This window comes from Solanum lycopersicum, chromosome 12 (genome assembly GCF_036512215.1).
Source record: "Solanum lycopersicum chromosome 12, SLM_r2.1".
NCBI classification, from domain to species: Eukaryota; Viridiplantae; Streptophyta; class Magnoliopsida; order Solanales; family Solanaceae; genus Solanum; species Solanum lycopersicum.
The window spans coordinates 25158480-25170270 of NC_090811.1; the positions used below are offsets into that span (position 1 = coordinate 25158480).

An 11791-nucleotide genomic window follows, 5' to 3' on the forward strand; every position below is an offset into this window, starting at 1 on the left:
CGTAGGTCTCATGTTCCGTGTCTCCTAGCTAAAAAGGGATGTGATCAGAGCAAAAGATTTAAGTGTTCTAGGATGTCGAAAAAGCCACACTAAGTAGAGTCTTTTTCATGGGTGTGAAATGCACTACATCTAATGAGTGAAAGTCTATGAAATGTTCTAGGAAAATTTCACTTTTTTGTTACTCTTATCGTGCGTAAGGTATGATCTTATTCCAATCTAACTTAACATTTTATGCCTCAGATCATGTCTTCTAGTAGAGCTAACGCTAGGAATGTGAATGCCACAAATTTAATCGTAGCTCCTATAGTCTAGATCAAAAAGTCTCCAATACTCTATTCTGGAGTTTCATTTAGATGCTGGCTTATAGTGTTGCCAACAAGAACAATCAGCGGGTTTAAGCTCGCATGAATGTAAATGATGGATCAATAAAATCCAGGGTCCATGAATTTGTTTGGATGAATCTTTCTGAGTTCTTACAATCGCAAACTAGTGAGGATCATTAGAATTTCTTTGATGTGATCAAGAGAATATTTTAGGTAATGCAAGTAACTAGGAGTAATCGGGTTGAGTTGTCATCATACAAGATGAAAGATTTTGTTCATATTTGGTAAATTCAGTGGAAGTATAACAGAGGTACTGATGTTGCTCCTATTACTTGAAGTTACTTTAGTGAGACCTTTCTGGACAAGTTCTTCCCAATAGAGTTGACAAAATCAAAGGCTCAGGAATTCATGAACTTAAGGAAGGGAAACATGACGATCCAAGTGTATGGGATCAAGTTTAACCAAATCTTGAGGTATGTTCCACACATGATTGCTGACTCCAAGGATCTGATGAATAAGTTCTTGTATGGAGTGTTCGATTAGCTTAAAACATAGTGAAAAAATGTTATGTTACTAGGAGATAGGAACATCTCTAGGCTTATGACTCATGCTAAGCAGGTTGAGGGTGATAATATTAGGGAACATGCCAAGGAGAATAAGAAGGATAGGATTGGGAACTATGACTATTCTCAACAGAAATCGGGTAGTAGAGATCTCTCAAAGAGTCAGCAGAAATTTTTAACCCCAGACCCTTTATTTTCTAGTGTTCACTACTCCAAGAACATGCACAAGTAGAAGGTTAGGGAACATGGGTCTAAGTCTCTGGGAAGTGTTTCAGGCACAAAGACTTACCCCACTTTCCCTAAGTGTTTTAGGTGCGGTCAGTCAAGTCACAAATTGAGAGATTGTTCTTCTAGACAAGTTCAAGGAGGTTGTAATGGTAAAGCTCAGTCTACAACTTCAGCAGCATCGTCAAGTCGCCTGATTAAGCCGGTTAACTTATCTGGTACAAGTGGCGATCAACATCAAAGCATGGTTTATGATCTTCAGGCTCTCCAAGATAAGGAAGGCTCTCCTGATGTACTTACTGGTATGTTACGAGTCTTTGTCCTTGATGTTTATGCATTATTAGATCTAGGGGCTACTCTTTCTTTTCTATCTCTTCACATAGCATTCCAATTTGTTGTCAGTCCCAAAACTCTCTCAAAAACTTTCTCAGTCTCTACTCCAGTTGGTTACCCAGTTATAGCTAGATGGGTATACAAAAATTTCCTTGCAACAGTCTCTCAGAAAGTCACCTAAGCAGATTTTGTAGAGTTAGAAATGGTAGACTTTGATGTCATTGGCATGGATTGGTTACATTCATGTTTTTCCTCAGTCGATTGTAGAACTAGGATTTTTCATTTTTAGTTTCCAGACGAAATAATCTTTTAGTGGAAAGGTTGTAGGTTAGCGTCTATGTGTGGATTCATTTCTTACCTTAAAGATAGAAAAATAATCTCTAGGGGTTATCTCTACTATCTAGTTCGTGTGAAAGATTCTAGATCTAAAAACCCAACTCTTGAGTCAGTTCCAGTAGTCTGTGAGTTTTGAGAAGATCTTCCAAAAGTCAGATACCCAGTCAATTTTTATTCCTTCTTACCAAATGGCTTTAGCAGAACTTTTAGGATTTCAAATAATAGTTGAAAGACCTTCTAGATAAGGCACACTTATTATTTCACCATGGGGTGGACCAATATTGTTCGTAAAGAATAAAAATGGTTCTCTTAGAATGTGCATTCACTATAGACAGTTGAACAAGGGCACAATAAAGAATAAGTATCTTATCCCCATGATGAATGACTTGTTTGACCAACTTCAAGGTGCTACTCATTTCTCAAAGATAGACAGCAGATTGGGTTATCATGAGCTTAGAGTAAGAGATAGTGATATTAAAAAAACAGCCTTCAGAACTCAGTATGGTCATTATGAATTTGTAGTTTTGTCGTTTTGACTAACCAATTCTCTTGCAGCTTTCATGGATTTGATAAACAGAGTGTTCAAGTAGTACTTGGACTTTTTCGTTATTATCTTTATTGATGACATCCTCATTTACTCTAGGAATGAGGAATAATATGTGAGTCATTCGAGAAGTGTTCTAGAGAATCTCAAGGACCAGTCATTCCCTATGTTTAGCAAATATGTCTTTTGGTTGCGATCCGTTGCTTTCCTTGGTTACATAGTATTATTCATAGCTTGTTACTTCCATCGATTATATGTTAACCTCCTTTTTTTTCAAACAAACTATGAAATCTAATGGAATTTTTCATATCAAAAGTTTCTTAGGTGTAGCGGTATATTACAGAAGGTTTCTGGAAGGATTCTCCTTCATAGCCTCACCATTGACTATGTTAACTCAGAAGATGATCAAGTTTCAATGGTCAGATAATTGTTAGAAAAATAATGCAGAATTGAAAACTAGATTGACTACAACTACTGTCTTTACTCTAACAGAAGGTTCATATGGTTATGTCATCTATTATGATGCATCCAGAGTTGTCCTAGGTTGTTTGTTGATGTAGTGATATAAGGTTATAGGTTATGCCTCTAGACAAAAGCTAATCCGGCTACATTCGAGCATACCAAAACCACCACGTTTGAGTCCATCCCATGTTCTAGCACTGCTCCAAGCCCTCCCGCTCAACTACTTCTTCTACACTTGTCCCGCTTTCTAAGGTCGAGAAATTAGAGCCCCAAATGGTCACACTTCTGCATCACATCTAGCCTTGGATGCGGAGGTCCATTGTTGAGGCCGAGGAGAGGATAGAGAGGTAGATGGCACAGCGTACTGAGTGGCAGACATGGAGGTCCACCAGCACTTGGAAATATTAAAGTTGTGGGTTCTCACCCGGCCAACCCCTACATTGGATTTGATGACTCTCTAGGATGCTGTGGAGAGTCTTAGAGAAGACTTCCATACCATACATGAGGCTCTGGTTCCTGAGTTTGAGGTTACTTCTACAGAGCTGCTGAGGACACGTTGTTGGTTGCCCTGTTCTCCACTAATTATGTGGCACCACCTCCCCCATGAGAATGTTCTAAGAGGCGCCGAGTTAGAGATGAGGATGAGTCTCAGGCATGGAATAAAGAGTGCAATGAGTTGTAGGCTGTGAGGAGAGCCTCACTGATAGATAAGGAGGCCCGCCAGTTGAGGGTTCTAGAAGTGGCTGAGAGGAGAACTTCTGATGGTGCTATTATTGCTTAGGACACCACTGACGGTGTTTTTATTATAGAGGGAGCGCGTTGCGTGGAATTGGACCCGTCAACATGTTGATCGTCGATGCTTTTCGCCAAAGTTTTGGTTCACCTATCACCCTATTGTATATACTTTTGTGCATTGGGGACAATTGCATGTCTTTTTGTTAGGGGTGGGGTAAATGGAAAGTTAGTGTTAGGGTGAAGTCAGAGTATCCTAACTCACAGTCCTTTCTTGGGGTTTTCTTGCTTGTCTTCTTTTTCCCAAAGAGATCTGTTATTTTGTTGTTGAACCGGCATGTTGGTATCTTTTGTACAAAATATAGAAATGGACTCTGAATCATGATTTCCAAACAACATGATAGCCTGATTTAAAAAAAATGGTGCATGACTAGGCATAGTAACTGATGAATCTGTGGCTCTAAGCATGACATAGAGATACGCAACAACATGATCTAAAACTCAAACTAGGTGTCTGATAATATGGTAGAGTAATGATATGTCAAGTGATTCTAAAAAAAATTGAATAGTCCACCATAGGAACTGATCTAGAACTTGCCTAGTTAGTTCTAAAAAAAGTAAGATGTGATAGACAATTTGGAAAGGATCATAGGCCCTTGATAAAGATAAGCCAATCTAAAGCCTAGATAACAGAAAATTGAATGAAATTAGTCCCTTATTTATCCAAATGATTTCATCTTAAAATAGATTATTTTCACCCCAACTGATATTTTCTGGGAACAATGTCTTGGTCATTATCCCTCCTTGGACATGTGCACTTTAGCTTATGCCAAAAGCAGATGTCGAGGGTGGCTATTGCAGAAAACAACCTTGTCGTTGACCTGACCCAACCCTGGGTATTGTGTACCTTGACTCATATCAAAACCATGAGTTGAGGGTGGCTAGTTGAGGAATACTATGGAAAGTAGGGTTGAAAGAATAAAGATGGAGAAAGAACAAAAGAAAAGTGACTAAAGAAAAGTAGAAAGAAAAGTGAAATTTTTTTAAAATTTTTAAATATAAGTAAGAAAAGAGAAGAGTCATATACAAAAAAGTAGAGAGAAGGGAGAATAGCAAAGTGAAATAATAAAAGAAAATTAAGAAATAAAGAAGAATAAAACGATGAAAAGGTAGGACGCTTAGCCGTTATATAAAGGAGGGAAATAAGTAACTAAATTACATCCAAATGAACCCTACCTGACACTGATCTTATTGTGGAAGCTAAGAATGTCCTATCGTTAACCTAAGAGTCTATTATGGTGAACTTGAAGTAGTGAAAATAAAGGCAAGCCTCTGGCAATAAGTATAGATAAGGTGTGAAGTTTTTCTGAGAGCGAGTGTTGAAAAATAATCCTTATACTCAAACTAAAATCATCATGTGAATAATGACTATGTTGTTTTGAAGTGAGGACACTAGTTACAATACCGGTAAAATAGTACGTTAGTGAGGGATCAAAGAGGATAGGTGTCGGTGTGTGGTGAGTCTATGTCAAGGTTTGATCCGCATAAGTGATCCTAATAGTGATATCATTGATAAACATAAAGAAAATAATCGGGATTGATAGGCGGTTGATTGCGAAATAAAAAATAAAGATATTCTTCTACAAAGATTTTGTGGTGAGTCATAGTACGTCGCTTGAGGACAAATAACAAATTTATGTTGAGGGTGTTGATGTACCATGGTTTCACGGTACTTTAAATTCTTTTTTCCTTAAGTTTAGTGTGTGTTTAAGGACATTTTTTTAATTAGTTTAAATGTATGTTTCTCTTAGTTTGCAGGAAATCTATCTAGGATGAAAATGAGGGAAAATTATGTTGAAATTGCAAAAGAGACGACCTACGGAGCCATCGACGGTCCGTCGCCCCTCGATGGTCCGTAGGTGGCAACAATCGTATGAAGAAAATGCTGCTAAGGAAAGATCGGGAATTCTTACAATGTTTTGGTCTACAAAGGCTCTCGACAGACCGTCGAGGCCATGCGAACCGTCCTACACATCCGTCATCGTTAACAGAAAGTAGCTCTATTACTCAACTTGAAAAGCTTCTAAGTGTGCAGAAACGGGAGCCATCGATAGAACGTCGTGCTCTCGATGGACCGTCATCATTGATTGTCGATGGTAATAGTGAGTTGTAGAAGAAAGTATTTTAAAAAAACCTAAGTGTGGAACGACGGGGGCCCCGACGGTCCGTCCTTGCCTCGATGGTCCGTTGGTCCAGTCTTCAACTCAGATGCCTTTTTTGGGCAGATTTTCCGTACATATATTAGCTTTTTACGTTAGGACTTCTTTAATAAAAATACTGGTAAAATCCTCGATTTTGAGGTTAGACTCTTGGGTATTTTTCAGTCTTATTATTTTAGTTGTTGAATATTTGATTTTGTGGAAATTATACTTTTTTTGGAAATAGTTTGTTGCAAGAGTAATGATTAATTCAAGTAATTTTCTGGATTTTCATCAATCTCATCAAAGTAAGTACATGGATTCTTATCAAACTAAAACAAAATATATGATTATTAACATGGGTAACTAAATTCATAGCTAGGGTTGTGGGAACCATGGGTAAATAACAAGGTAAAGACTAGCTAAAATAATAATCCTATAATATGTCTTGCATGTATTTATAATTCTTTCGTTTAGAAGTATTTTTAACGAGTGCACGCATTAGAACTCGCATTGTTGCTACTTGCAGGACCAAGGAGGTAAATAATAATAAAAGAGCTATCAAGGTAGATTTAGTATACACTATCAAATAGGCTAGTGTCTATTGGTGCGAAGTAAAAAGTAATCCATGGATGAATTGTGATGCTTAATATGAGGTAAAGATAAGGTTTAGTAAAGTATACACATGTAGTTGGATAAAGGTGCGTAGTGAAATTTCCTAGTTGCCGGACCAAGGAATTAGGGATACATAATTACATTTCATGCAAGATACGAGGAATGGATTGTTATAGCTAGAATTACCGTGTTATGAACTTGTGGGGAAAACTTAAGCGCTATTTACTTTCATTACTTGATAAAAATCAAATCTTTGAACTTGTCACTTGTTTAGTTAGTCATAGCTTATTACATTCTTTACTTAAAAACCCCTCTATTTTACTTATTTTCGGAAAGGACTTGACTAAATACAAGTAAAAGTAGGTTAAACTTAAGATTAAATCATTTTTTCTCGTGGGATAGAACCCAACCTCATAGTTGGATTCTTTACTCAATACGACCGCTTTTACTTCTTTTCGAGATGTAAATTTTAGCATATCAATTATGCCTAATTTAACTAAGTGTATATGTTAAGCATGCTTGTTAGTGAAGTGATGAATGAAGATCAAGGCATGTATAGAAGTTTAATGTAAATGAAATGATGCTTATGTGCAAGGTGTGCTCTCATGTACACACACACTCACACTTGTATGAATGAATGATTGAAGCTAAGTTAAGTCAAAAACTGGAGTTTTGGGGTGAACACTCTTTGTGAGTTGAGATGATGTGTTTAGTAGAAACCTCACTAAATCTAAGAGCTTTCTATGATAGGTTGGAGTATGAATGCCCTTCGTGGGTTAAGATGGGGTGTTCACTTGGGTGTTCATTAGTTATGCTTAACATGTAGTTATAATATTGAGAATCCATGGAGAATTGTGCCTAGCACTGAGAGGATATGAAGAAGAGGTGGTTACACTTCGTTAATTGAGATGTTTTATTCCAATGTACCTTTTGAGATGAGTACTCTTCATTAGTAGTGAATGAGTTACTTAGTAGAAATCTTCTTATCCCTTAACTATGCGCCTGCATAGGCATAGAAATTCGGCAAGCTATGTAAACTCTAAGAGAATGACCTTACTCTAGGGAAGTGAGGATCCCTCATCCGATAGGGTTTAATGTCGAGATTTTTTATCTAGCTCTCACGGTCTAGGTCGGTTAAGTGAACCCCCACAAAAGTAATGAAAATGCTAAGTCTTCTAAACGAGTAAACTACTAAGGGTAGGAATGGGAATGGAACGCTATCTATCCATTGCACTAAGTAGACCTTCTGAAAGGGGAGTCTTGGTTTTAATCCATTAAAAGTATTGTACGGTATGGGGCACTATCTACTAATTGCACTAAGTAGGCATTCTGAAGGGAAGTCATGGTGGGTTGGTTGAGTGTCCTTCTAATGTGTTGTTATTGAGTGGAGGATTGTTTTCCCAAGGTTAGTAAGCTGAAAGGGGGTAGTCTTGAGGATATATTTCGTGTGTATTCAAGGAGGTGTATGTGCATTTTCTTCATGTCATACGTTGGTGAGTCTTGGGATAACCTTAGTTAGGGAAACTCCTACAGAAATGAGTTCACTCCCTCTTTGCTTGGCCTTGGAAGTTCACTCCTTTTTGATAGTTTACTATAAGTTGGTACTTCTTGTCAAAATTACGAAATTCTTTCTTAAGTGTTAAATTATGTTTCTTAAGTAGTTTTTCTTATAAAATTCATGAATTATTTACTTAATTGGCATGAAAGTCTATTTATTCTAAAATGTTCCTTTTACATGTTTTTGCATATGTCATACTTAATATATTATTTGTACTAACCCCATACTTTTCCATACTCTATTAGTATATGTTAGAGGCTTTTTTGAAGCTTTAAAGGCGAAGCTTGGGAAATCTACTCTCTCATGATTTGGTATATCCACATATATTTGAGGACATATCTATGGGATAAATTGCTTCAACAGGCCTCAGTAAATATCAACCCCTGGTGTGCAGTGGGAGATTAAAATGTTATATCTGATGTGGAGGAAAAGCTAGGAGGTCTTCCTTACAATATGAGGAAGAGTATGGACTTCATTGCTATCATTGAAACCTGTGGTCTTGTAGACATAGGTTTCAGTGGTCACAGATTTACTTGATCTAATAAGAGGGGCATTAACCACATAATTTAGAAGAGACTCGACAAAGTGTAACGACCTATTTAGTCGTTCTGAGCAGCAGACTTTATTTCTGGAAAAACAGGCTGAGGCGACAGACCCCACGACGGACCGTCACAGGGTCTCGTTTCAAAACACTTAGAAACTCTGAAATTGGGTACTGAAAGTCGACTCTCTGAACTTCGTGATGGAATGGCAGGACGGACCGTCACAGCCGTGACGGACCATCACAGAGTCTTCAGTGGAAATCCAGTCTCTGAACCTTGCGACGACCTGCAGGACGGACCGTCGCAGGCACGATGGGCCGTCGCAGGTTGCGTAATCCCAGTCTGGGTCGGATTTCTTTATACGTTTTAAGGGACATTTTTTACTATTCCTGCTTTAATTATAAAGTTAGTGGGTTAATGTTAACAAGTCTAATTACTTGGGGTTAAAAGAGGTAACCTTAAGTTAATTAGTGGGTTATTATTGCCAATCTTTTAATCTTAATTATATACTAATTAGGGTATAAGAAAGAGGGTTGGAATAAAGAAAATAGAAAGAACAAAGAGAGAGAGAGGATTGATCGAGAGAGGAGAAACGAAGAGAAAAACACAAAGCTTTGGGAATTTGCTTGTTTGAACACTAATCTTCGGTGGAGGTAGGTTATGGTTTCTCTTATGATATTCGTAGTAAACTCTTAATAGCGAATGATATGTATTGATAATATTGTAAACCCTGCTATGTGCTTAATTGTATGCTTGCATGAATGTAATTATATAATTGTGATTATATATGCATGATGAAGTTATTGAATCCCAAATCTTGCAAAACTCTAATCTCTTTGTTAATGATGAGGCCTTGGTATAAAAGAAGGCGTGAGGAACTAAATAATGAGATTGATGATGCCTTGGTAAGAAAGAAGGCTTGATGAATTGATAGAAGGAGATTAGGGGATCGGGTGTCACGAACCGACACGTAGATTTAAGGGATGGGGTGTCACGAACCGACACGTAGATTTAGGGGATCGGGTGTCACGAACCGACACGTAGATTTAGAGGATCGGGTGTCACGAACCGACACGTAGATTTAGGGGATCGGGTGTCACAAACCGACACGTAGATTTAGGGGATCGGGTGTCATGAACCGACACGTAGAATTAGGGGATCGGGTGTCACGAACCGACATGTAGATTTAGGCGATTGGGTGTCACGAACCGACACATAGATTTAGGGGATCGGGTGTCACGAACCGACACATAGATTTAGGGGATCGGAGTGTCACGTTCCGACACATAGTAGTAGGGGATCGGAGTGTCACGTACCGACACAAGAGGATTGATAAATATGAGGGACCGGTGTGTCACGTACCGACACAAGAGAAATAAAGATAATGAATCTTGAAAGATGTTAATATACTCAATCGAATGAACATAATTCCCAAATGAGTATGGTATTGAGGATTGAGTCCTCATGTGTGAACTTGACGGTAATTGTTAATGATATAGTACTTGATGTTGCTACATGTTGAGTATCATAGTTGATTTTATGATATTACTTGGTATATATTGTTTTCTATTTTGAGTTGGCCGATGATATCTAGTCAGTACCCGTGTTTTGTACTGACCCCTACTTTTATGTTTTCTTCTTGTTTATTTGTGGAGTGCAGCAAACGTGCCGTCATCTTCGACTCAACAGTAACTCTAGCCAGTCTTCATTACTCTGGATATCAGGGTGAGCTAATGCTTCTAGCTTTGATAGGATCTTCCTCTTCATGTCTTGATGCCTTGAATTTCCGGCATGAACTAGCTTTTATGTATTTTTAGCTTCTTAGAAACTCTTAGATTTAGTAATTTGAAGTAGATGTTCTTGTGATGATGACTTCCAGATTTTGGGGATAATAATAGTTATTGGTTTTTATTAATGAGTTTAAGTCTTCCGCATTACTTTATGTTGATATTACATTGAAATGTTAAGGTATAGATTGGTTGGTTCACTCACATAGGAGGTAAGTGTGGGTGCCAGTCGCGGCCCGATTTTGGGTCGTGACAAACTTGGTATCAGATCATTAGGTTCGTTGGTCTCATCACACAAGAACGAGTCTAGTAGAGTCTTAAGGAACGGTAGGGGGGACGCCTTTACTTTTCTTTGAGAGGCTATAAGACTTTAGGAAAATTCCATTCCTTCTTTCTTTCTTTCGTGCTATTACTTGGATCCAATTGGTATCTAGGTGATAGAAATTGGTATCTGACCATCTTCACTCTATTTCGCAGATGGTTAGAACTAGAGCAACGACTGCGCCAACATCAACATCGGCAAGATAAGAAGCGTCTGAGCCAGCCACAGGGGCTATAGCTTGAGGAAGAGCAACGGCAAGAGGCCGTGGTAGAGGTCGTGGGAGGACGTCCTCTAGAGGAAGAGGACGAGCACCTAGCCCATCTAATACTAGGGCAGTGACTCCTCCACCGACTGAAGAAGTAGTAAGAGAGGGTGAGGAAGGGGTAACAGAACAAGTGCAAAATGAGGAATTGCCACCCCAACCTACCCCAGAGATGATCAATCAGGTTCTCGCTTATCTTAGTGGGTTGTCTGATCAGGGTCAGGCAGCTCTAGTGTTTTCTGCACCAACACCTCCAGTTTCAGAGGTACAACATGCAGCAACTATGTCTCCTAGTATGGATGCCTCATTGGACATAGGCACACGTTTCCACGTCTTACTACTGGGCCTATAATGACAAATGATCAGCATGAACTTTTCAGTAAGTTCTTGTAATTGAAACCTCCAGTCTTCAAGGGTGCTGATTTTGAGGATACTTACGATTTTCTGGATGACTGTCATGAGCTACTACACAAGATAGGTATAGTAGAACGGTTTGGTGTTGAGTTCGTGAGTTATCAGTTTCAAGGGAACGCCAAAATGTGGTGGTGGTCACATGTTGAGTGTCAACCAACAGAGGCAACACCTATGACTTGGGCCTCATTCTCTAACTTATTTATGGATAAGTATATCCCCCGGACTTTGAGGGAGAGGAAAAGGGATGAGTTCTTGAGCCTAGAGCAAGGTAGGATGTCAGTCAATGCTTATGAGGCTAAGTTTCGTGCACTATCCAGATATGCCACCCAACTTTGTTTCAGTCCACAAGAGCGGATTCATCGTTTTGTGAAGGGGTTGAGGTCAGAGTTGCGGATTTCAGCCTTACAGGTAGCGGCTAAGGCAAAATCCTTCCAAGAAGTGGTAGATTTCGTGGTAGTGGTGGAAGGAGTGAAGCCAGATGAATTCACCATGGCATCGACATCAAAGAGGTTTCGAAAGGGAGGTGAGTTTAATAGTTCTTAATCTGGAGGACAGGATTCCGGAGGTTACTTAGT

General features: G+C 38.8%; 1 protein-coding gene across 1 annotated transcript; it reads left to right on the forward strand.

The window, feature by feature from the left end:
* The first annotated feature begins 923 nt into the window (after positions 1 to 923).
* LOC138340271 (uncharacterized) lies at positions 924 to 1625 on the forward strand. The gene is made up of 2 exons (XM_069291983.1): positions 924 to 1114; positions 1199 to 1625. Exons 1-2 carry the CDS (start codon positions 924 to 926, stop codon positions 1623 to 1625), a joined length of 618 nt encoding a protein of 205 aa, XP_069148084.1.
* Positions 1626 to 11791: the final 10166 nt, after the last annotated feature.

What these genes read in the sequence shown, in the direction of transcription:
- LOC138340271 (XM_069291983.1), top strand. Translation starts at nt 924, where the DNA reads ATGACTCATGCTAAGCAGGTTGAGGGTGATAATATTAGGGAACATGCC. An exon ending in TACTCCAAGAACATGCACAA is followed by an intron (nt 1,115 to 1,198) that starts GTAGAAGGTTAG and finishes TAAGTGTTTTAG; the next exon opens with GTGCGGTCAGTCAAGTCACA.